At 41.6% G+C, this 26,898-nt stretch overlaps 2 protein-coding genes across 11 annotated transcripts in view; both read right to left on the minus strand.

Annotated features, from left to right (window-relative positions):
* The window catches only part of LOC112464445, a 4,379-nt gene extending 2,472 nt beyond the window's left edge, over positions 1-1,907 (minus strand). Inside the window, exons 1-2 of the mRNA XM_025031424.1 lie at positions 1,637-1,907; positions 515-857 (exon numbers count right to left, since the gene is read on the minus strand). Coding sequence (XP_024887192.1) covers positions 515-857; positions 1,637-1,697 — 404 coding nt within the window. The 5' untranslated portion in view covers positions 1,698-1,907. The remainder of the gene's footprint in view (positions 1-514; positions 858-1,636) is intronic.
* A 671-nt stretch (positions 1,908-2,578) lies between these two features.
* Positions 2,579-26,809, minus strand: LOC112464447 (steroid hormone receptor ERR2). 10 transcript variants are annotated; one of them, XM_025031429.1, is made up of 9 exons: positions 26,434-26,809; positions 10,356-10,502; positions 9,980-10,093; positions 9,751-9,880; positions 9,292-9,513; positions 9,096-9,131; positions 8,714-8,881; positions 8,419-8,621; positions 2,579-8,029 (listed from the first exon to the last, which is right to left on the minus strand). In XM_025031429.1, exons 2-9 carry the CDS (start codon positions 10,494-10,496, stop codon positions 7,691-7,693), a joined length of 1,353 nt encoding a protein of 450 aa, XP_024887197.1. In that variant the 5' UTR covers positions 10,497-10,502; positions 26,434-26,809; the 3' UTR covers positions 2,579-7,690. The 10 variants fall into 10 exon arrangements, with proteins under 10 accessions (XP_024887197.1, XP_024887194.1, XP_024887196.1 ...); XM_025031426.1 differs by lacking the exon at positions 26,434-26,809 and adding an exon at positions 20,521-20,750; XM_025031428.1 differs by lacking the exon at positions 26,434-26,809 and adding an exon at positions 20,521-20,749 and having other exon boundaries at positions 8,714-8,854.
* Between the last annotated feature and the right edge of the window lie 89 nt (positions 26,810-26,898).

The raw sequence follows: 26,898 nt of genomic DNA on the forward strand, positions 1-26,898 counted from the left end.
TCTCTCTCTCTCTCTCTCTCTCTCTCTCTCTCTCTCTCTCTCTCTCTCTCTCTCTCTCTCTCTCTCCTCGTTCCTCTTAGCTTAAATCCTAACTTAAACAGACGCGAAACGTGTACTGGACTAAAGTTCGAGCGAGTTTGATTACAAGAGAACGTGTCTCCAACTGCACTTACCTTCGGCAAATAAGCTACTGCTGAATTGTTAAAGCTCATTTTCAAAGAATCATGCGATTCGCGCACTTAGAGTTTTCGCGAGAAACTTCCGTCACGTTCTGCAAATCAAATATTTAGCGAACGTATGCGCTATTTTAATGCCGTCGCCGAGACACGTAATCGCTCGTGACAAGATCTCGAAGAGACGAGAATAATTGTTCAAAGTAACTGCGATTATATTGTAGTAGTAAATCTCGTAAGGATAATTAAATTAAGTTAACGAAACGAAGAGGGTACGTGGAATTTATCTTCCTCGCTGCCAAAGATTTAGAAAAGAAAAATATTTTTTTCGCTCGGCTTACTTTGCGGCTTTCGTCCCAGCCGCCCCAGGACCCGTCACGTCTCTCACGTCAATATGTTCCTCCATTTGGTAATAAGCAATTATTAATATTTGCATTAACCGAACAAGCTTGAGCTTGATGATCGACCCGTCAGATTGAGCTTGTTGGAGCAACAAGAGTCTGGCCCAGTCTGACTTGAGCGTACCGAAAGGCAGGGCGGAAATCGGACATTTAAATCCGGCAGTCATCATTTTCACGGTAGGCACGTCCGTGAGATTTAATTCGGACAAATGATTCTCAATCTCATGGATATCGAATCTGATCAGTTCCAAACAACGATCTGGAATGCCACTTGTGCATTCCGCTGAAATATTAAAATAAAACCTCATAAATTATATAAACATACGTAATCTCTCTCCGTTCTTTTAAATACGGAAATAAGTTCTTCGCGCGATTGTGCGTTATGTAACTTAATTAGTCATTAAATTTTCTCCACGGGGAATCGACCATGTTAACTTCTTTCGGTCCGAATTATTTTTCGCATTTAAAATAGTCTCCTATATTTATAATTTTACGTGTTTTGTGATACGAGAACCAATTGAAAGATCAAAATACACAAATACAAATGTATATTAAAAAATAATCACATGTGGAAATACACGGCAAATTATAAAAAAAAAAAAAAACGCGTCAGATTTTAAAATATTATACAAAACTGATTTTGACGCAAATTATGAATTGTTTGAAGCAACCTTAATTGGCAGATTTAATATGAGATAAAACATTTTTGTTACTTGTAGGAATTTATTGAGATTCGAAAAATATCGTTTTATTATATATAAAATCATGATCGAATACTTGAAGAACAATGCATGCAAAATCGAGTCCACCTTAATATAAGACTAGAAAAGAATTAATTGTCTTGTCGGTTAATCTTTAGGCGCTATAGTGATTTTTAGTTTTTACTTTTGCGATTCACAACACAGATTTGACAGCTTCTAAAACAAAATGGCCTCATCTCTGATGAAGTGCGATTCGCGGCGGCGATAGTCCAATGTCGTTATAAAGATCAACGAACGGCATCCTACCGGAGATCTCTTTCGACAAATAATGGAGGGGTAAAATAATGTAGCGTGCACTTACCGTTGAGAATAATCAGCGCGTAAAGGAGAAGTAAAACGTATGATAACGCTTTCCGCGACATTTTGTTTCTCAAACTGTTCACGCGGACGAGCGACGGGCGATGGGCGATGGGCGACGGTATGCGCGAGTACCGCGTACCTCGTTTCGTTAGAATCGGCACATTTTCAAGCACGAATGCTGGCTGACTCGCGGTATGAGATACGATATAGCACGTGAAATACAAGACCGCACGGTTCTCATCCGCTTCTTGTAAAACGAGAACTGCGCCCGATCCCTCCGCGCGGAATCCCCGCGATAAGCGATAACGCTTACAGGGGAGAACGCAAGAAAGTGTTTTCGATCACTAGCTGTTACACGGCATCAGGTCAGCTTATTCGACAACTTTTTTTAACGATAATGAAACGGAATCGTTGAATCACGCGCGGCTACAACACTAGCACGTTAAATGTTCTCGCATTTCTTGCTCAAAACTGATTGTAAGATGAGCATTTCTTCAAAATTGTCGATATTAAATAATTAAGCATTTTTCAACTCTATGCCCGGTTAAAACGAAATCCGGAATCCTTTATAGTGTATTAAAAATAAAGTGTAACATTTTATAGCTTTATCCGCGAAAAGTATATAAATTAAAATTAAAATTAAATTTCTAATTTTACTGTTTTAAATAAAAAAAACGTTAATCTCCCGACAGTCAGTGGCCAACCGACAATAGAAAAATTTACTTCTATTCTCTAAGAAAATCCCTTTAATATATGTCGTTCAGAGACTCGGTGTAAAACTACAAATTCAATCATATATACGTCTAAATTAAAAAGGCATTACAGATATATGATATATGTATGTAGAATGAATTACCATTCTCTAATTTCTAATAAAAAGTTATACGAATTGAAGAAAAAGAAAAAGTGAAAACGATTAAAGGAATAATAAACGAAGACACAATTACCGAGGTAGTTCCATACAGCGTGTCGTTTGTTGATTTATTTTCTGCATCTCGTTGTAGATATCGTCATCTTAATTAACATACGCTCACTTTCTTTCTCTCTCTCTCTCTCTCTCTCTCTCTCTCTCTCTCTCTCTCTCTCTCTCTCTCTCTCTCTCTCTCATACGAACTATTCCAATCGCTCGCGTTATGAAATTTCGCGATGCCACTGCTTGCAGTTGTATCTCTTCGGCCTCTTTTTGTTACAGATACACACCAGAAACCAAACTGTACAGCCCTCTCTCTCTCTCTCTCTCATTCTCTCAGTATGCGCACATATAAAAATTATGTATAGAATCTATGTCATAATTACAAAGTAACTACATATTTATAATCATCGTAGAAGCAGTATCCCTCATCTTCTTACAGACGCGAATCACATCGGACTTGAGAAAAAACAACGACTCATAAGATTACGAAGAAATTAAAAAAACATTTAACAATTTCGCACAATTTTTATATTACAATAATTAAAAGACTTGAAGAGAGACGCGATCGTCCGAATTCGCATTTACAAAACATTCCACTTTACAAATGTAAAAAAAAATCTCAAAATCGCAGCCCGTGTGTGCCATACATCTCATATATATCTTTATACATAAACTATTTATAATACACTTTCAGTGTAGATGCGTTCTCGTATCGCAAAATCAAAAAGGCAAGATCTCTGCCGCCGAAGGAACTTACTTAGCACGGATTATTAGCGCTATACAATCGTCATACCCTTATTCTGGCGTCGGGAAAGAAGAGTCACGTCACATCACATTTTCATCTTGCGAAAGAACCTTATTCTCGAGCAGACCTTCCACGCAACGATATATTACATAGTTCTAATCATCTTCTAATACGAGATTTCAATGAAATAACAAGTCATGTGTGTGTGACTTGTCCAAAACTGGGTGGAAGGCCTTTCGAAGCCAATCCGAGGTGCGGCAATGAAACACGAGTTTTACAAAATTCGGCGATTCGAAAGAAGGCGTACGCCTTCTGTACTACCGAAAAATAAAAGCTTAATTGTCCCGCCGTATTGCCTTATAATAATTATACTTTATCAATAATTCCATCCCTGTCCACGCTGCGTTTGCTTTCCTTTGGAAAGCCGTCTACATAATTCGCAAACTTTCTGTTACACAACGTATCGCATTTTTGTTAATTCGCCCTATTCTTTCCCTTTGTTTAAATCTATCGTTTTATATGCTACTCCTATGTTTGACAGAGATATACTCGCACGCTTAACTATTTGAATGTGCCTACGTTTGTATCGTGTTTGCTTGCTTGCAACCCTGAGACTACGATTCTACCGCCATGGCGAATCGGTGATTACATATGTACAAAGAAAAATGCTCGAAAAAGTATGAAACTTCATAAAATCCAGCAGTGCACACAAAAATACCTAACGCTTTCTTTTTTTTTCCCTTTTTTCACACACACACACACACACACACACACACACATTCTATTTCTCTCTTCAATTAAGCGACGCACGCGACAATATTTGCTTAAAATCTTTCTACGTCCATCGCGCCGGCGCGGCACGAGTAGAGGGCCTCGGGGGTAACTTTGCGAGGAGTTAGTAAGCACAATTGTTAGTTAATGGATTGAACTTGCGGAAACATGGTTCAGAATTTAGCGTAAAGAACGGAAGAAAAAAGAAATCGGCAGCACATTGTACGAAAGAAAAAACGCCTTATGAGAATTATCCTGATTTAATTGTCCCTCAAGTTGAAGAAATTAGAACAATGTGGAGACTTTAACGATCATATCTGTGAATTGACGGATATTCTTAACACCACCGTGGTTCTCCTTTAACACGCGCATTCAACAACAAAGGGGAAAAGAAGGAAACATTAATTCTACGGACTGATTCCAGCGACACATGTGTGGAATCTATAACGCGAATATCACAGTTAGGTAAATGAGAAAGCTTGTTAGCCTCAACAAAAACAAAGACAAAAAAATACCGGTATCGCGTTACAGAGAATATCATCGGAGGAAAAATTATCGGCCTTTTTTTTAACGAGCTCAAAATATGTGCGTACATAACACGGCGCGTACATAACACACACAAATTTTCTGTCAAGTAAAACTTGAGACATTTCTGCAATTTTTTACGGAAACTTTCGACCTACATCCACTACTCATACAGCACAGAGTGTTCCAGAGTATCGCAGCAACATTCCAGCTATATTGCTGCACGTGCTGTACAAATTGTATTTTTAGACGAGAAAAGGAAAACAGATTTTACTCACTCACAATCAGACAATATGCGTGAGTGAAAGACTTTTCCAAAAAATATTTTATGTTTTTAAGACTAAAAAATGTTTTTAAAAAACGTCGACATTAAATATTCACATTAATACCATCTTTTTGAGACATCTTGAAATCCCCTTTGTAAAACATACATACATACACACACTCACACACACACACGCACATTTTTGAACATTAATTCCCATATACAAAGCATTCCATCAATGTTGCAGCAACAAAATTGCCGGAACAGATTACAGAAATGTTTCATTACAACATTACGGAGCATTATATATTTGTAAATAGTAATGCAACGCTGCTACGAACATATAATAAACCTCCTTGTAACTTAAAATGATTTTTAGACATCTTAATATTTTCTGTAAATAATAACTTCCTTAAGACTATTTTCAAGAAAACAAATTAATGAGCTAAAAAATCAAATCGGACGTGACTGTCTAGATTCTAGATAAAACGCGAAAAAATGTTGACCTACAACAACCAATTCGATATCTGTCTTCTTTTCTTTTTTATTATGTTAGTTAATTAAGAAAATAGTGGTAGATTACTAGAAAAACGTGAAGAAGAGTAGTGAGTGTGCGAGATCGAGCCGCAAATTGTTTTTCACGGATTTAAATGCAGAAAGAATAAAAAGAAAAACGTTCGTAGCCTACGAGCAAAAAATAAGGACAATCAAGGGAGAGCAAAGAGACGACGTTATCTTGTTATTAAGAAAAAAAAATGAACTGTGTACCTTGACTTTATTGCACTCTAGACCCATAACGACAGTTTCGCAATGACCAAGTCCACACGCGGCTTTTACCATTTTTGTCTCGAGGAAATGATTTTCTAATTGGAAAGATACGTATATCACGTATACCTTTTTGACATAACTTTTAATACTATGTATATAAGAAATAAATAATCAAAAAATAATAAGAAAGAACTGAATTTGAGAATTCTATTGTTTAGTCTTTCTAGTTTGTCTACTGTTAACTCTCGTTTTAATTGTAAAAAGCTAAATAAGCCTCCATACGACTGGGGTGATTATAAGCGAATTTGCTAAAGGATAAAAACCGCCGTAGACTTACGACAATCGTCGTCAAATGAAGCTCCATGAGATTTACTCACTTTCTATATATGGCTTTCGTTCTCTCCTTAAAAAATTCTCATTGTGAAAGGCATGTATAACGTTACGGTCGCGCATCAGCGCATCGATGATATTAGACTCGCTGATTTTCGTAACAATCATTAAGCCCCTTGCACAATAGGCGATAGCGATAGCGATAAAGTTGCCGACAAAGCTATACCTTGTCGCTGTCGCTATCGCTATCGCCTATTGTGCAAGGGGCTTTAGTAATAAAGAACTAGATAATAAAGATCCCTGAATATAATAATGGTAATAATAATATTAATTGTATATCAATGTATTAATAATAATGATCGTAATAATGCGATTGTAAAAATATTATTAATAATTATATATATTAGCAATAATATATTTTTCTGCTCTTTTTCTTGTGTGGCACAGGTAAATAACATAACGCGACCATTCTAACAACCGGGTAAACACTTCTATCGCCAACGAAAGCATGATAATATGGCAATAGCCTAGAGCCAATAATCTTTAAAATATATTTCCAATACAAAATCCAAAATTTTTGCGTAGAAGCAGCGTGTCTCCAATTTAAGGAACGATTCAGCCATTCTACCCGCTATCTTTCTTCGCGCCTTTTCGCACCCATTTTAACTTGATCTCGTTTATATTGTACAAAGATGTATTCTAGAATAATATACAAAGACGTATCTCTACATCGCTATAACTATGGATGTTCAATACAGCTATCACAAATATATGTCGATTAATAGTATTCGATTTCTCTCTTCACATTTAAGCTATTATAATTACAAGTGCTAATGCAAAAGAGGCAATATATATGTATGGGTGTGTGTGTGTACACATATATGTCGCGTTGAGAATGCACAGAAGGTGATTCCAAATGCTTCTCAGGATACACGGTGAATAAAACAAAAAAAAATAAAAAATAAACAACGATTAAGAGAAAAAAGAATAGACAAAATGCCGTTCGATAACAGTAATTTTGATTGCTGATTCTTAACCAACATCATGACTACGACGTTAAACACCCACAGTTATTACATTTTATCTAATTACTAATATATTCAGTGTTGCGATCATGACGATCAAACGGAAACACTTCATTTGGTAATAAAGCCATCGATTGGCTTTCACGTATACCTATCCTAAAATGAGTACTTTGAAAGTCTCCTCGCATCTCGTACTGTTATGTTCCAACATAAAAGTTACATTTTTCCTTCTTCTTTCTTTCCTTCTTTCCTTTTTCGATCTATCTATCTTTCTTTCTTTCTTTCTTTCTTTCTGTACCTGTAAATGGGGTACTCGAAAAGGAAAGTTTGGATACTTTATCTCAAACGAAGACTACACATGTTTGCCATTTATAATGATTTGTGAACTCCAACAATCGCCGGAGACACTGTCCGAACTTCCACTTTCAACGTCCTTTTCGCACGCAAAAAGAAAGAAAAAAAAAGAGAATAAAAACTCACGAGTTTATTAGAAAATAAAAAAAGGATCGTAGGAGGACCGACAAACTTGGTTTCTCCGCACTATCACTCACTGGTGTCTTCGACAACGTAATGGCACATCGAAAAAACGTGCCCGAAATAATGATGTACAATATATAATCACGTTGGTGGCGAATATCGTCAGCTTACAATAAACGGCAATGAATCTGGCGACGAATGGTCGAGTTATCAAATTTGCGACGACCAAGCGTATCTCATCGATAACAAACGTTCTCCAGCATCTCTTCGAAGAGCTTGTTCATCGGTACCTTGCCCGTTTTATATACACTGGACCAAAAACGTCTGACGATCCCATCGGCCTGTCTGAGACTGGGCAGCACTAGTAGCATGTTTTGCGTGACGCGGAGGGCTTGACCCGGTCTCACTGCCGCTACACAGTCCGACAAAGAATTCAAGATCGAATCTCGGAAACGGGAGAGCGCCATAGGCTCGTCGGATCTAGCATCACTGTTCGCTAGGATCAAGGCTTTCAACACGTAGTATTCCTCCCGCGTTAAACCCAATCGTTGGATCCTCTCGACAATTTGTATACACTGTTCAAAGAAATAATACTATATTCAGAAGAGCTGCACACTGGCGAATCGTAAATACAGAAATACAATAAAGCAATTTATGACGTTCTCTACTTTGTAATTGGAAAAAAAAATTATTTCCGAGCGGTTTTAAATTTATATTTGTATAAAAGATGGAGAGATGAGAGATATGGCTTTGGTTAACTCTGCAACGTGAAATTTTTCTTTATTATCTGAAATGTAACTTTTCTTTATTATCTTAAATTATTCTGAATATTATATAAATCTAATATAATAAACATTAATTTTTCTGTTTAATTTTCTATTTTTCTATTTAAGGATATCTAAAAAGATTAATAATAGTACTAAAATATATAATTATAGGTGAACTTTTTTAGGCAATTACTTACGTGTGTATAAAGCTCCGTACAATGACACTCGCGCGCAAGTCTTTCGTCCAATGTAAAATCTTGCGCAAACCTCAATCTGCCGGTGTTAGGCGTACTTCTCCACGCCAGGGTGAAAGTTAATATCTCGGCCCAAGTACTCTGCAAAAGCCGCATTTGATCATTCAGCGCTAAGTTGCTGAACCCCGGGATCTGCTTGGCCCAACCTGCAGGGAAATAAATTAAGTGTTCGCCGAACAAAGAAAAATTTCAAGCGTAACTAATTATTAGCGTACAGTCACGCGCGGCCGATAATTACCGATTATACCGACTAATTCTCGATCGTACAGATCCGACAATTGTCCGAGAACTCTCTGATCCGTCTCCTGTGTACTCGAGTTGTTAGACACTTGAAGCATGTCTGGTTCGCAAGCCGCCAAAGCTTCGACCATCTTGTTGTCTGCAAAAGACGAGACACGGTGTGCCTCTTTATTTAAATTGCCCTAAGGCAAGGCGCTAAAATGCCACTAAATTAGTAAACGCTAATAATGAAAATTTAACGCTATAAATGAAAATTTGCAAGAGACAATATTAAAGAAACAATGAGAGGTGATAAATTATAGGACCAAAATAAAACTAAAAGATAAATAAAGTAAACCACATATTATACAGAAATACATGGTGATGATTCAATAGCTTACTTATCGTTTCGGTAGAAGCTGCCGACGCTACGTTAGCTTGAAACATTGAATAATGGAAAATAAAGTTAACGATGTAAATGGTCGTTCAAAAGAGAGAATCTTTATCTCTTTACAGATATCTCTTTCTCTCATTATATAATAGAATCGATATGAAATACGAGCAGGATGGAAAGTTATATTAGCGTAAGGCAAATACCCTCCAGCGTGGCATTCTTGACCGGCGTATAAGGGTCCGTGGATCTTCTGTACTTTTGTCGACCTCCTCGAACACGATCCAATCTCACGCCTTCCTTCAGCATTCCTTGCCGCAAACATTTCTGAAATCTACACGCCTGGCAGGCCTTACGTCTTCGTTTGTTTATCTCGCACTCGCCGTTCGCCGGACAAGTGTACTCGATGTTTCCTGTAAAATTACTGGCTTTATTTTATCGTAATATACGCGGTCTCCTGTCCCAGATAGCACCTAGTTCTCAAACCTATGATTAGAAAAGGCCACACGCGTCCAAATATACCGTCTGAAACATACCGTGTGCACGTATGTACGTACGTACATATGCAAATACTATGCGCGATCGAAAATGCGCATTAACGTAGTCCTTGGTGCTATCTGGACGAATTATTGCGGCCCGTTACGGAAATCGATAAGCCCGCTTACCTTGTATAGTTCTCTTGAAGAAAGCCTTGCATGCCTCGCACGAGGCGACTCCGTAATGGAAACCGCTCGCAACATCACCGCAGACAAGACAAAGCCTCCTGGGTATCATATCTTCTTCCTTAACGCCATCCTGAAACGCCAACAATTCTTCACAGTAGTTGAAATATAAATCATCCTTAATATAAACTCTTTGCCTATGGAGAAATGTTATCGGGACGGAATCACGCACCTCCGGAGTTCCCAACGGCTGCGTCGTCGAGGAACAATGATGCATCTCTGGGCTCTCGGGACTACCGTTGCTACCGCCGTAGTCCGTCGCTATGTCTAATTTCGTGCATATCGACTAAAAGTAATATGATGGAAGTAATAATTAATACAATACAATGTAAAGAAATATGATGGAAGAAAATGTATAACATGGAAAAAATATGCCAAGAAATGTACGAAGCAAAGAAACCCCTTGAAACATTTTGCAACGTTCCTTTTACGAGAAAAAAAAACGAGTATTGGCCACGAAGATACTGCAGTTAATATTAGCGCGCGATAATGGCGGGATGCCTATGTTCGTAACGACGCGACGAGTCGACAAGTTCCCTGAACAATACCTCCTGATGCTGAAGAGTCGTGGTTGGTGAACACACTTGATAATTTTGCGTGGGCGTTGTTGGGTTATCGATTTCCTGCTTGATATTGGGCATCGTCCTGCTATTCCCGATCATGCTTTCCGTGGTAGCATCAGACATCATACAAACCTGTCAAGATACGAGAAGAAGAAACGTACATTTAGGGATTCAGGTAATGTACACCGAGGTAACGCATCGCGCGGGGATCGCGGATAACCGTATTTTAATTGCCATTGTCACGACGATCGTAGAGAAACAGCGCGCGGCGCGGCGCGGCGCGGCGCGGCGAATCCTTAGCGAGAGATCACCCGTCGTCGTCTTTTCTCTGCAGTCGGGGCTGCACTCTTTTTTGCGCCTGCTATATATAAGCATGGCCAACGCCTCGAGCATTTTTAGAATTGACTTGAAAGAATTCGCAGCACCGCCATCGCGCCACCTAATAGTCCCAGCGATCGCGCTCTCCTCTCCACCGCGGGCCACTCTCGCTCCTACTCGGGCACACGCACAAATCGGATTCGTCGAGAAATGCAAAAACCGCGTATGAAAACCACTACGAACTCATTATGAACCGCATGTAAACACTATGCTACACGAGTACGGGACGTACGGGATACGATTACCCGAGCCATACACGGTTGCTGACTTGACGGTAATTCTACTCGTTGTTTAAGCTTTGAGACGTCGATGAAACTTGGATACAAAACATAAATTGATTTCCGTCCTCATCTGTAATGTTTAAGGCTGCAAATGTTTAAGGGTACCCCGTCCAATTTCTGTGTACCTCAAGTGTTTTAAATCCAAAACAGAATCCGGAAATAAGAAATAAGTCCAAAGTATTTCTGACAAAAAATATTTGTCAATCTGTTATGAACGCGTGTGAACCCAATCGTGACTGAGCAGAAATATTAATGCATGTGATTAGACATTACGTGAATTATTAAAAATTGTGACCAAGTATTTACTCTGTGAATGTGAGACGGATAACAGCGTGTAGAAATTGATAACTGATAAGGGAATTCCTAGTTCTCACAATCAGTATGGACTATATGGAGCATTTAGGGAAAAAGTGTTATGTTAAAAGAATTTGTCAAGAAATTAATTTCTCCCAGGCAGATCGAGTTAAAGGATATAGGTATGTGTAGAAAAATATCTCATGACCTAACAGTTGACGTAATAAAATGATGACGCTATTCGACGGCGCTGGATACAAGATGACTGCGCCCTAGATTAGGACGTTGATGAACAAAGTAACGGTGAAAGGATTGCGTAAGTCCCCTTTCTCCCCGTCCTCCCTCCCACTCCCATCCTGTCCGGTATCATGTGTCGTGTGCCAGCAGAAAGTGAGACACGAGACGCGAGACGCGAGACTCGCAGACGGAAGGGAGGACGGGCAGGAGGCGCAGCATCTAGTCGACCTTGAACTTGATTTTTTTCCAGATGCGAACTCGCACGCTTTCATTCGACAAACCCTGTACGACGCGACGTCGGATTCGCATTCGAATCTGTGTCCCCCGACTCATGGAACTTAACCGGAGCCTCTTACCCGAGGCGTTTTGCGTGACTCGCGTTCCCGTCGATTTAATTGTGAATTTCGACTGAATCGACTGATCGCCGAAGCGAACCTTGGAAACGAGACGGAATTAGTGGAATTACGGTCTGCATCAGAGAACGCGATGTCCGAACTGAACGGTGTGACGTGCTTGATACCACACGTCCGTTTTGTACTTTTTCCCTCTTGTACGAACAGCTTGCTCCCCCTCGATCGTAACATCAATACACCGAGATACAAGACCGATGGCGATCATCTCGGAGTCTCGGAGCCAGTTCCCTTCTGCACGGCCGCGGCGCGTCGCGTCGCGGACATAAATCGAAAGAGAGTCGGCAGAGACTATTAAAGCAAGCTTATTTAGCGCGAAACGTCACGTCACCGCATCGGTGCAACCGGTCCTACGTTTGTTCCATTATATTCTAGCTCTAGCGGGACAGGTTGCATACATACACACACACGCACAGACAGGGGAAAGGGTTGCATAAGTGTTCTCCTCCCTCCGCGTTCGAGCCACGTTCGATTGAGAGCTCGAAAGGCGGACATGAGGGAGAAGCGAGAGACAAGAGGGGGAGAGAGAGAGAGAGAGATGTGCCTCGCCGGCCTTGAACTTGACTTTTCTGCGAGAGAGCGAGAAGCTGCCGCCGCGCCGCGTTCGCGAAGGCCGCGGAGCCACGCCATCGCAATTTTAGACGCCGAGCGCTGGCGGAAACGGCCGACAACAACGGCCTTGGGCCTCTCAATCTCGTTTTATCTCGTTTTATCTCCTCCTCTGTCCTACCTTCCTGCCTATACATCCGTGATTCCCCGTTCCGCTACGCGCCGACGCGACGCGACGCGACGCGACGCGATATGATCCCGACGCTATTACCGAACTTAGCACCCCACTTTCAGAATATTAATATAATTGAAGAGATTCTCTTTCTCTTGTTCTTCCTCAAAAGAGAAAAGTGACCGTCTGGATTAGATACTCGTAAAAAAGTCAATTAAATGTAAAAAAAAGAATTAGGGCCTATAATTAAAGCCCTCCGAAGTTACGGGGCGTTAATTTCACCCTAATCTGCATCCTCCTGAAAAATATAGTGTCTGAGAGAGTAAGAGATTCTCAACTCGATCTTGATTGAAAATAGAACAAAATTATCATTGATTTTCGTATGACGAAAACTTTGAGTTGACACTCAATATCCTTGGATTTTTCACCCTTAATCGTACGAGACTCGAACTCTAGAACTCTACGAACTACATCGAAATTCTGAGAATGAAATGATAACACGTGCGAAAATACATAGACAAGATGCGATGCAACCAAAATGAACAGAAATCTCAGTTAACTAGTTTAACAATTTCGCGAGCGAGGACGGGAAAGCGTTAGCCTCAATTAATTTCAATACAACCACGGTCGATCGAAAAGTGAAGATTAATTGCGAAATGCGAGCTGAGCGTGTGCGCGATCGCGCGCGCACAATAAAATAAAAGATTTTCATCAAGTCCCCCCCGCTCGAAATTGCATTGCGACGCCAGAGCCCAGGGTTAAAAGACTCTCTTATGTATACATATAATGATAGAGATATAAAAATCCATTTCTCGCGCTATTGAAATGACTCATTGTCAGTTTCTTCGCTTGTTGACTATAATGAGCAATTAATTTTCCAAATTCTTAACAAGAAAAAGGGAGAAACTATAGACATTCTCGTTGATTTTTGAAAGGGTCTGAAGCTCTTGCAGTCCAACGGTTTCTTCAACTTTACGCTCTCATCTCGCTCTCGATCGCCCGCGCCAGTGAGAGAGATGATTGATAACGTGCACCGTGATATTATGATATAGAAGCGAATCGGATCGCCCGCGCCCGGTTGCCCGGTAGGTATAACGATCGGATGGAATAAACGCGCGCGCGCGCGCGCGCGGTATCGCCCACGCTGCACAAATTAAGATACGCCGCGATTAACATCGGTCAATAAACAACTCCCTATCTGTTGCCAGTTGCCAGTTGCCAGGTGCGATATCGGCCGATAGTGCACACGTCGCATAACAGTCGCATAATGTCCAACTCCGCGTCGTGCGTCGTGCACGCCTGATTCGGCGCAGGCGTTTGCGCGGAATTGCAGACGCGGAATGATCGCGTCTGACATAACAGCGGACGATTTTCAGGAACAACGAAAAGCTCCCTGTGGTTACGCTACAACGAGCGTGATAACGGTAAACAATTTTCAGGAATAAGGAGAAGCTTTCGTACTGGAAGGCTCTTATCTGTTATTAGATCTCTCCCGTTTTCGCGAAAGCGGCTGCACGCAAAGTCTAAATGCGTCAGCCTCTCTTTTTAAATAATTTTTTTTTTTTTTAGAAAGAAAAAATAATCCTGGAAAGAACTCGCAGCTTCCCTGCAACGATCGGATAATTGATGTATATTTTTACACGCTTTTGCCGTAGCATAGAAATCCACGAACATGTCGATATATTCCGCAACGGTTGCAACAAGTCGACGGACGTTATCTGTGAATTATTATAATTGTCCGCTTGCGCGCGCGGTCAGAATATCGGCAGTATATGTACGTGGGTGGTTACGGAATTAGAATGCGAAAAGAGCGGATCGATTCCTCGAGGATGAAGACCCTGGGTCGCGGTCAAGGCCGGAGCCTTGGCGGAAACTACGCTCCGATTTCGCATCGATCTTATCCAATAAAAATAGCGCGATAACGCGGCCGTGTAATAACGCGGTATTAAAACAGCAACGAGAATAACTCCGAGCCGGCCCGTTGAGTATATTCGACGTGGATATCGGCTTCCGTCGTCGTTGAATATTGAATCATTCAAGCTTTCAGATCCTTGGACATCTTTATAGGAGAATTTATCACGGGGGGTTCGCTGTCTCTCATTTTCTAAATTGTAGCTTTACTTACGACCTTTATATTCGTAAAGGAAAAAGATAACCAAGTACGGTAAGTTAAACTTTTCGTTAAACTTGACCCATACAACTCCCTGTTATGTCATAACAAGATCAAAATTGTAATTTTATTTACCATATATGTATATTGTATATTGTATGTATGTATATATACATAGAGACAGAAAACGAGCAGATATACCGTAAGTCTTGTAAAGTTTGGGTCCATTTAACTTGACGTATTATTCGCCTTCATTTTACAGTTGTTAATTATTAAAGACTTTTATTATTGATTGCACCGAAGCTTTTTTCATATGCCGTGGGATCTGAACTCTAAACAGAGACCTCGGAGAACTTATCGACAAAAGATGATGAAATCAATGGGAAGGGAGGAGGGAGGAGGTTCACGTAAAGGCGAATCTGCGGTGAACGGATCAGTCAGAACGGGAGATAGATCTTGCCGATCAACGAGCGGCGATATGCGGTATGCGGTATGCGGTATGCGGCCCGTACCCCGTACGGCTCGATGCCGAGTCATATCGCTAGTAGGGAGAGATAATAATCCCTCTCCAGAGCAAGATGTTCGAAGGCGAGTCAAGTTTAAGGCCGCGAGACATCGATGACGTCACCTCGGAGTAAAAGAGAAAGAAAGACGTGTAAATCCTAACCTTGGACAATGCGCGAAATAATCGGTAGACAGGTACGTTCCCGATTTAGAGTCACACAGCTAGATCTTGAGCCCTAGTGAGAAAATACTGCGTTAAAAAATAGCGCATTCTTATGATTCGATAAAAAAAAAGAAACTCCTATATCGCGCTGGTAATTGGACGCTATTACGTAAAAATTAAAATTTAAGATGTGGGTGTGTCGCTAATCTCTAGCTATGACTATAACTCTCAATCAGTTTCTTTTTCAATTTTATAAATCGTATTTTTGCATTTTCCACCAACATTGTCTACATAAAATGCTTAGAAGAATTCAGCAGTCATTCGTTTCGCACGAATCTGTTTTTGCGCACAGAAGAAAAAAAAGAGTATCGCATGTAGAAAAGCACATTGCATTATACACGTTAAAACGCAAGTAAGACTAAACTCCTGTAAGAGACGTCGGTGGTCGGTACAATGTTGATCCGTAACATTTTTATAACTTGTCAATAAAACACGCTCCGATGTATAATAGGTATACGTCCGCCTTTTTCGCCTCCTTTCTCTCGCCCACTCGGCTTCACCTCCCTCGAGGCATTCTGCAGACTGTAGAAATCGTGTCTGGCTCGTACTTTACTTTACTTTACTTCCATCCAACAATAAGTACGTGCGGGTTATTTATTTATTTATTTATTGTCCTTTCTTTTAATAACGAACATCGTGCCCTTTCTCTCTTTCGTTATTAATCCCCGAACGATCAAGCGAGGTATACGGACTGTATCCCGGACATCCCTCCTACTCTACGTATCGCAGGTATCTCCTAACTCCTTCCGCGCGCGAATATCTCTTTCGGACGGATGGATGGATGGACGAGTGCATCGGCGCGCGTCAGCGATCGACAGCGATCGTGGTGCACGTATTCACGTACAAGTATATCACGTAACAACGACCTTCGCATTGTTACTCTATCACGACCACGTTCCGCGTTCCGCTTCCTACCCGCGAGCACTTGTTTATGCGCAACTAATAGCGGTGTGTCGTAACGCCTACTTTTTCAATAATCCGGCAAGAATTTGCGCAAGTATTCCAACACTAATCCACTTGCCGTTTAATTAATTATATTGCTTTTCCAACTCATCGTCATATTAATATACGAATATATATAACAGGTGGACTGATCTGTCGGGCAAAGTCGGAAATTACATAAATTACACAAATTCGAGGAATAATAATGTTCATGCATCAAAATGGTCATCATTCCAATTAGTTTCAATACGTCTTCTCCAACTGAGGGCTTTTTACAAGCCATTTTCTTAAAAAAGAAGAAAAAATCTACGTAGTATAATAGCATTCAATACAAAATTCAATAGAGGAAACGGCGGTGCTTTTACAATTCGATTTCGATTAAATATTTTCTCTGTAATTATAACTTGTAAAATATGATATTCTTATATCTATAGACAATATTGTGTATGCTCAAGATTTTATTAACTATTAAACGTGAATTTTAATCACATTACTTTTGAATTGTGAAATTTCGCGAATAATTTGAAGAAGCTAATAATTGTAATAAAATATAATGTATGTAATGTTAATTATAAAACGGTAAAACGATCAAATATATTTTTTTCGTTATCATGTCAGTTGATCCCGCAAGCATGCATGACGACATGACTTGAAGGCGATAAGACAGTTAATAAATTTTACATTACGATCGGTATGTAGATTTTCATGAAGCCGGAAAAATTTGAATATTCCGAAAATATCCATTGACGCAACTCTCGCGATGAATATTTTTCTTCTATCAGGCTCCGACCGCGCCGCGGCGCTCCCGCTCCTGTTCGACGATTTTATTTTTACTCCCAGTTAATGCAATTTACATTATTTGAATAAGCCAACGTGTAAAAGACCCCAATCCGTCGCAGAATTATTAGATTAGGTATAACAAGACGGCCCGAACCTGTCGCGAGTGTCGCGCTCTCCTCCGAATAAGAAAAATTGGAAACCGCCACTTATTCCTGACCTTATTGTTAGAAGGAATGACGAGTCACTTTCATTAGCCGCTCGGCGACGATCGGATCGTCGCGGACCGCGTATCTCATTGTCAGTCACGTGCTCATATATTTCAAGTGCACGAACCATACGCTAGCACAAATTCGTCGTTAACCCGGCTGTCAATTCGGCTGAGAGGCAACGCGATGAGATGGATAGTATTCGTCGTTGTAGATGCGCGTTATCATTGTGTGAAAGTATTGAGACCGGCGAAAAGTTCGAGTACGTACCTAAAGATTTTTAGCCTTCGTAACGCGTGCGGCGCGGCGCATCGAAAATCGGAACGCTAAACAATATCGGCGATAACGTAACGTAACCATGATGTATTTCGTCACGCTGTCTTCGTGACGCCTCACGCGCGTGGAATTGCGTAAGGATCGTAAAATTGGGTGCGTGCGACCGCGCGCGCGAGTAGGGCACATTCCGTTGACGGTTGCGAGTCCGCATCTGATTGTGAGAGAAATCGAAAGTCGCGCGCACCCAGCAGCCCATCGCCAGACCAGACAAGTGCTGGACGCGCTGGACTACTGGACAGCACAGCAATAGCACACAGGCACTAATAACTAATAACTTTTCACACGCGGTAACTACCAGCCGATTACGGAAGCAAGGCTGATTTATGCAGCAACGACACACACCCCCTGCGATGTACGTAGGGGAATTATTGATTTGCACAATAATAGAATTTTATTCTAATCTGGAAAAGGTCTAAAAAGAGTTAGACTTTAGAGACTTGGTCTAAAAGATTTGGTATACCTATTCTGGATATATTCTGTTGAGCGACGCACGTGTGGGAGCCACACGTGAGTCTGTTAAACACGTCACCCGTCACACCTACGTCGCGATCGTGCGATTTCGCAAAAATCTAAAAACCGCTGAATATACATACTGACGTTTCTTTCGCGAGTAATTCTTTATACGCAACAGTTATTAAACCGAGCCGATTAAACAAAAACAAAATTTATTTATTTAGTATATAATTAAAAGTGTTAAACCTGCGTTCGTTTCGTCGCTTTCTAAAGTTTCTCCCAAAATCTAATCTAACATATTTTCTTCTTTTTTCAAATTGTACCAATTATTGAACATACCAATACCAACGTTCAAAAATGTGTTGCTTTCAAAGATAACTTATATAGGATTTATGGGATCAATGGATTTTTAACGCTTTTCCAAAATAATTGTATGTAGGAGCTGTGCATTATGCTTAATATATTATGTACACAATACACATTACGGATTACGGACAGATAGACATAACATGACAGACGAGAACGTGGTTATAAACAGCCGTGATATATATATTATCTTTTTTGAAATAAATTCATGATTCTCTATTGAAAAAAATAGATCATTACAGATTCTCGATTTCACTGCTAACGACGACTCACTCGCGACGTCTTCAAAATCAAGCATAATATTGACAACTTCATACGGAAAGTGTCGATAACAGATAAGATTCCGCTTTGCGAAACATGGAGTTTAAACGGTACGTGAGAAGCAATAAAGTCCCTTTTTTGTTTTGTTTCTGAATTCGAATCGAAAGCTATCGGTATTTTCGTTGAAGAAAGAAACTCTAAATTGTAAGCTCTATTGTAAACTCTACGTGTAACTTCTTACCCTAATAGCGAAATAAAACGTGAAAGAAGGAAGATGCGTATCGTCAACCGTCATAAATTTCGACTTACGTGTAAGCAACGCAATTGATCCGAATGACATCGAGCTAATCGGGCATTCTTTTTTTTTTTGCACCGTCTCTCTTCTTGTCATCCGAAAAGACGCCGCTGCGCCGCGCTGGCCGCGTACCTGCTGCCTGTCTTTATCGCTGATGCATTCGCGCAAGCGGCAGGGATATTCTCCCTTCGTTACAGAGGCTCTCGGGCTGATTTGGAGCTTGGAGTTAATCTCATCTCCGATTGTTAATTAATCGATATCGCGTTTGTCATTAAACGCAAGCTGCAGCTACGCCGCGACCGATCTCGACCGAGCGTGCAAAGCCAGCGAACAAAGCCGAAAAAGCTGGAAGGAGTGCCAAAAAAGCGAGAGGGAAAAAAAGACACGCTTGCCCGATAAAGAAAGCTCGGCGAGGTACAATACCGAATACCGGGCGAAGAGGTACCCCGCGCTCCGCGCCCCGCGCGCTCGTGCGAGCTGCGAGAGCGCGATCACAACAAACAATTTTTTTCCCCGGTCGCGGTGTGGTGTTTTCGGAGCCGCACGGCGCGCCGCAAAACACTCCAATTATCCCCGGTCTACGTAGGTGGATTTCGGACGCACATCTTTCCTCGCGCAAACCTGTATTTCGACAAAGCGGATATTCGGAACTCGGGACTCGGGACAAGCCCGATTACTCAATTTTCCCTGAAAGCTGGCCTGAAAACGAGCGGGCTAGCTCCCTCCGAGTTGTCCGAGGATTCCCCAAGAGACTAACAAACTGGCGAGCATGAAGGAACGTAGTCGCGAGACGTGGGATGAATTATCTAACAGCCCGACGCGTTGTGTAACGTAACGTAACGGCTCGTCGCGGCTGAGTAATACACGTTCGCACCTGCTAAAACATTAATGCAGAAAATATTGTTTACACGATCCTCGCGAACGTTTCGTCGAAAGGCGCAAGGCGCAAGGCAAAGATTTACACCGATTTTTCAACGGAGTGAGTAAGATTGCGAAAGATCGCGGAGCCGGGAATATGAAAATAATGAAATCGTGCGTTTGATCGTATCGATACGTGAAAGTCGTTTTACGATTCAGCGAGACGCATTCAGCGAATCTCGCTCCGTAAAATCTGCGAATGTGTAACGGAGTAACAAATTGACCAGTTTGATTTTCTTTTTAAAGACGCGATCCTGCGCGATCGTCACCATCGCCAATCGATCGAAGGCGATTGAAAGAACTTTGAAAGTGTAGGATTGCGACGATGCGCAACGTGCACATCAAGTAAACAAAGCCACGAGATCGCGCGGAAAAAATTCTTAGAGAGAAGAGGGAAAAAGAATCGTTAGGTGCCGCAACATGTACGGCACTTACCACGTCGTACATCCACGCGTCCATGGCCTCGTCCTCGTCTTCGTCCCACGCGACACCGAAAAGTGCACGCACAGTCTCCGTTTTCTCACGCGTGCACCTCCTCTCGCTCTCGCCGCCAGTCGGGACTGGCGCGATCGCCGCGATCGCGACACTTGACGATTACGCTCGCAGCTCGACACCGCTGCGCTCGTCCGTTCAAATCGGCCCGTTGCCCGTCGCGCGTCGCGGCGCGAGCGAGCGCGCCGCCCGCGCAATACAAAATAACGCACCGCACGCTGCACGCACCGACGACGAAGAGGAGGAGAAAGAGGAGGATGACTACGATCACCGACGTTCACGGCAACGCGCGCCGTACGCGACTGAACTGACTGAAGGCCTGAAGGCGCTAAAACACATCGGCGGCGTTAAGTGAATCCGCCGCGCGGAGCGGCGCGACGCGACGCGGCTCCCTGCAGCGGCTCCGATGCACGGAGGTGGACCGGCGCGGAGCGGCGCGACGCGACGCCGATGTCGCCGTCGCCGATGCGGGACCGCGGCCGCGCAGCTGCGTCGCGTACGTCGCGTCGCGTCGATGCGACGCACATACGTCAGGCCCCGATCTGGATTTTTCGCGATAGTCCCCGAGGAGGAAAACGAAAGAAATTTAGAACGCGAGATGACATCCTGAAGTCACGATCCCGAATCTGAGAACCTGAGAACCGAGAAAAGTTATTAATCCTCAAATCAGTATATCGAGAAAACATCTCGGGGTACAACCAAGTTTCAAAATACGACTTGTGTATTTATCCTCATTTTTACTCCCGACTACCGCTAACCGAAGATTGGCAAAAAGACGGAGGGAGTATGCGTTTCGCCGAGGTCGAACTGGTTGTTATACCTTCTCGTTCTCGAGAACTACAATCTTATTTGATATCAACTTTTGCTCTCTTATTCATCAAGCTTTTTTTATTAACCAAACTTATACGTAACGTCCATTTCGGACACGCGTCGTAGGTACAAGTCACTATACATATACAAGTATCTAATGAGACGTGCATCACGCTGCCTTGAGAGCCTTGAGAGAAGAGAGCGGAAGATTTTATTGTGTTAGCCGTACTTTTTCGCGCTACTCGCATTTAAAACAATATTAATTAGGCTCCAGATAAAGAAACATCGCTCAGAAGTAAAAAGATACATGTTACATCTAGAGATCGTTACGTCACCCTACAGAACGTCCAACAATACTTTTATGCTAATAAAGCGCTGGCTCTATGTATTGTACATAATGATATATATTTACAAGATACATATAGGATATAGTATGTATATGTATATACAATAGATATTACATAACATTATCATTAGCAATGTTTGTTAAGAGTGTTAAAACACATGCGTGCAATAATATCGTCTTTTATTAGAAAATTAATTAGAAAACGTCTCAAGTTTGTTGAATTTTGCATTTATTCATTTTGCTTTATATTTGATTAATTTTTCGTCTCTTGTCAGTGCTTGCGCCAAAGTTTGTGCTGTACTGGCTGTACACAATGTACACAATATTGATATTATGTTGCATTATGTAAAGTAACGACCTGAAATCTTTTGATCTGAAATAACATCTATCGTGCAGTTGCACCGTATTAGGCAACAACACCGAGGTATTTTCACCTTATCGTATTTATCGATAAGACAAACCAACTGTCTCCAACTAAAGCACAGATGTGTTTGATGACTATTTTTCGCAAAACGTCGCGTGCAATGTCATTTTGGATAAAATCATGGTCACGGGCACGCGGTCATTAACATTGTAGCCCTCGTATCACCTTGATAAGGCTCGCGTTTTATCGTGCCGACTGCCGACTCGAAGCGGCTAGGCTTTTTCATATCTCTATATACGTTGATTTATATCCTTTCTCTTTCTCTCTCGTCTTTGCATTAAGCTCCACCCTTTCTGAGAAACGAGGCAGTAGCAGACCCTCGTAAAATATTTTCCTACATTCTAGATAAATATATTTATATATATAGATTTTTATGTTAGAATTCAGATAAGTTTTCTTTCCTGTGTATGTGTGTGTAAATATATGTTTATGATTATGCAACTTTCATATCTATTAATAGCTATACACACTATTTTATATATTTATATTTATCAGCAAAATATGTCTCGCGACATATTCACTGTGTGTGTGTGTGTGTGTGTGTGCGTATGCGTGATCTAATAAATAAAAAGATACATATCCAATATTTCAAGAGATAATTTCTAGATCCATGTTTATGAACATTTCTCCTTCTTCTGTTCAGTTCGATCGTAAAGTTCGCACATGGTTTCAGATGCCCGAGTCAGAACCCCATGTCAAACGACATTTACGTACAGACGAATTGAATTTTCCCTCGCGGCAACGGGTAGATCGATTGAGCGAAACGCTCCCATGTCCCATCGTACCGTCGTCGGGTCGCGTCGCGCCGCGTCGCGCTAGGGAATCACCCTGAGTAATCGCTCCGGATCCTACAAACGAATGTAGCAGTCTCGACTTGATACGTTACTGGCGTTCAGACGCGCCAATGTGTGTATATCACGACAGTGATAGGTGAGTGGGTGGCGGGGGCGGTGAAGGCGGCCGCGGCCGCGACGGGAGACGGGAGTCGGGACTGACGGCAGTCGCAGAACGGCGGGATGGTAGGGGGAAGAGGATGGAGACGTCGGTGGCCTTGAACTTGACTGCCGTCGCTTTTTGCGCACAGCCGCCTAGCCGCTGCGTCGCCCGCCCAAAACGGCCAAAACAGCCCACCGGCGTAGATCGTAGACCTCGTGCGTCTACCCGACGCGACGCGACGATCGACGATGACGATGACGACGACATCGTGCCGTCATAGGGGATCTCTCTCAAACATATTTATTCTTCGAATTAGAGTATAAGTCAAGAGTATAAAAGATGACATGTTTAACGATCCATTCAACAAGTTAAAATCTAAGACTGCAGGTCTCTCATCTAATAAATTATAAATTTAATTGTAATTTTGACGTTCAACGTAAACGGAATTTGAACGTCTAAATTTCAGATATATTAATCAAAACTTTCAATAATTTTGAAAAAATTATCTACTTTCTCATATTTATCAGTCTTTTTTTTCGTTCGTTGATTTTACAGCGTTTGTATTTCAATGAAAAAACCGGTTCACTCTTCCCGGCGCATTCACATATCTGACATTATACGTATAATTGTATTTCGATATTTATGATTCGATTTCAAAACGAATTCATTACGATTCTTTCTTTTCCCGATTTATAATCTAAACCCGTGTGTGACGTGGGTAAATTAAAAATTATACTTGCTACGCGCAGCAGCAACTCGAGTCGATCGATACGAGTACAGGTCAGTGTACTCGCGGAAACTTTTCAATATCTTGTTAACTCTTAACTTATCCAGAGGAGTCTACTGAACTTTTTCCGTTAGGAGAATCCTAACAATCTTCTTTAATCCCAGAGAGATATAGCCAAAATAGCACTATCTCATTATAAAATATATACAACACTTCATATGCCGCGCCTACTAATTATTACGTGTTATAGCGTTATTTTTTACTGGAAAATAAGTCGAAAAATCCTTAACTATTGTTCTCTTTGATATTTAACGGAGAAGATATTATCCTTTTGTACCTATATCGTAAAATATTTTCATAAATTCAAATATTTTAATACTCTTTGTGCGCGTGTGTTTTCTCTAAAAAAAGTATAAGCTAAAACTTTTATACGTAGAATAATGGGAAGAATCAATTCATATAAAAAAATTATACAGTTCTATTCTAAGAAAAGTGCACGTACACAAAATGAGGTCATCGATTCTTTCCACATTATTCTTTATATAAAACTACTAAAGTAAAATTAAAAGAGATATGCTGAATATACTGACTGACGTAGGCTTTTTAAAGTTTTACAGGCTGAGAACTTTGCTCCGAATAATGAATCGCACGAGTATCATGTTCTTGTAATTAGTAATTATATATACCTGTTGACGCAAAACAAGTAAAAATTAATTTTTATGATAAGCGCTATTCAAATATGATAATATCTAGTGTATGAAAATGAATACTATTGCGCAACACATTTTATAGAATGTGTATAATATACAATAATAATAACAATCATATACCAAGTAATAATTATAACAGATTTTTCAGCGTCTTTCGTGCGTACAATTAGAAAATAGTTTTAAAATTTCTCCTCAATCTTTCCTTTAACGATTTGAAGAAATTTCACAAAATGTAATTCATTATTTACATCACGGCTGTTTATTACGTAATGCGCTAAATGTTGTAGATCGTTTTATTTATTTTTATTTATTTAAAATATTTATATTATATCGTCGACGTCTGTTGGATATTTATTAAACAGTCCGTGATAAAATCTAGAGATCTTAAAAGACGTCTGCCGGCAATTATTAAACTATCTCAAATCTCAATCAAAAAGATTAAATTCTAAGCAAAGTACAATAGAAAATCAAGAGACTCAGATCGTCGGCTCACGATCGAGAAATTTACCGTGTTCGAAGCAAGAACTCGTCGATATCGCGAAACGGCGGATGTGATGAGATGAATGATGATGACCGGGACGGGGAGCGGTCCGTGTTCTCCAAAAGTTCACCGACGGAAAGAGGGAAACAACGGAGCCGCTGCCAGTAGGCTGAGTGTCGTAGGGCATCGGTCGTCATTGCACGTACATAAGTACTAGGTAGGTATATAGGTAGACTGATAGACCTCGCGCGTGGCGGATCGATATAGCACTCTCGCTTTCTCTCGCATTCCCGATGTACGAGCGATGACGGATGACGCGATGGCGCACGTGCCCGCGTGTCTGAAATCCTCGGCTCGGCCTCGGGAACCGATATAATTTCGGCGAGTTCAATTTCCGACAATCCCGACGCCGCGGCGCGAGGGAATAGAAACTGGAGGCTGCAGGCTAGAAAATGATCAATTGTTGTACGGTTTATTTCGCGTTGTTTTACGTTGCCATATACGACGGCGTACAGAAACCAGAAACGTCAAAAGTTATAAACATTAGGAAATTTATGGGGGAGTGTGGAGAAAGTGCGGAATGCAGAAATAGGAATACTGTATTTTAATAGGTATATGTACTCGTAAAATGAAAATACCCTACTATGCAGAGGAATGAAGTAAACGCGTCAATTGTCATTGCATATTGAGCATTGAGGAGTGGCCGTCGGTAATAGACATTCGTGCCAGAGACAGCCTCGGTTGATATTGGCTGTCGATCAGCGATGTTTCGCGGGTACCTAACCAGACCTAACCAGGCTACCAGCTGATGTATATACCAACGCAGTCTTTCCCCGATGCACACATTGCACTTGCACATGCAACCATGCAACGCCTACGACATGATCGTTTCGTAACGCATCGTTGCTATGGAAATCTTGCTGATGTATCTCCGTCTAAACGGAGCAATGTCTTAGTAATTAACTTTGCAATAAACTTAGTCTTAACGGAGCAATAAACTTAGTGATTCGCAAAACAGAGTGATCGCACGCGTCATGGATTCGACGCGGCTGACTTGAGACTTGAGAGCGAAGGGGGATCAGATTCATCAGATCATTTAGATCAAGGCCGCGGGCAGCCGGGCCCCGAGGCCCCCCGAGCACGAATAATTCCGCGCCGCGGTACGACGCGCGAGGAAGGGATGAAACGAGCGACGAATGCGACGATCGGGAGAAAAAACTATGTACGCGGCGGAGCGAGGAGGCGAGGAGTACGCGGAGCACAAGGTGTATAAGCAGAGTTCGCAACAAAGATGGCGGACGCGGATCTGGCGAAATCGCATGAGACTCGCGGTCGCGGCGAGACGGCGGCAAAACGATTCGCGATGCGCCGATGCGGAGCACACGCGCGCGCGAGAGCACGTCGCGTATCACGTTTACTCACCGGCTGAAAGACTCAATCAGCTCAATCGCGACCTCCTCATTGCCGCTCGTGGCCCCTCGTGCACGACAAAAATGCTTGCGAGTAATGGCCGATTTTATGCTTTATGGCCCACCAGTGGCGGAAAACTCGGACGGAGTTTCGCCGAGTTTCGCGGGGGCAGCAGCATCGGCCGCGTGGCACCATCAAACGTAAATCGCGTGAACCTCCAACTTGGAGGCTCCAAGGGTAAAAGCAAGCCTCTACCGATAATTCACGAGTCTCTCAACCCCAACGTCCACGTTTTCTGTCGTTCTCTCTAGAGATTTAATTTTCACAATAATGCGACACCCTAAACATTAAAAAAAACAATGCTTCATGTTCCATCTTGCACTCTGATTATCATATTTTTACTACAGATAGATATCAAAGCAGAGAAAAAAAAAAGGAAGCGGAAAAATTAAGAAAGGCACAGGTGACAGACTTGTA

The sequence above is a fragment of the Temnothorax curvispinosus genome, unplaced genomic scaffold, assembly GCF_003070985.1.
Source record: "Temnothorax curvispinosus isolate PA1 unplaced genomic scaffold, ASM307098v1 QBEX01014232.1, whole genome shotgun sequence".
In the NCBI taxonomy this organism is placed as follows: domain Eukaryota; kingdom Metazoa; phylum Arthropoda; class Insecta; order Hymenoptera; family Formicidae; genus Temnothorax; species Temnothorax curvispinosus.

Excerpts from the sequence above, each read along its gene's own strand:
- LOC112464447 (XM_025031426.1), bottom strand. The coding sequence starts at position 20,544 with ATGGACGCGTGGATGTACGACGTG. Across the intron at positions 10,094-10,355 it reads CGACTCTTCAGCATCAGGAG|TCGATATGCACGAAATTAGA; the intron begins GTATTGTTCAGG and ends TATTACTTTTAG. Across the intron at positions 9,132-9,291 it reads CAAGAATGCCACGCTGGAGG|CTAACGTAGCGTCGGCAGCT; the intron begins GTATTTGCCTTA and ends CAATGTTTCAAG.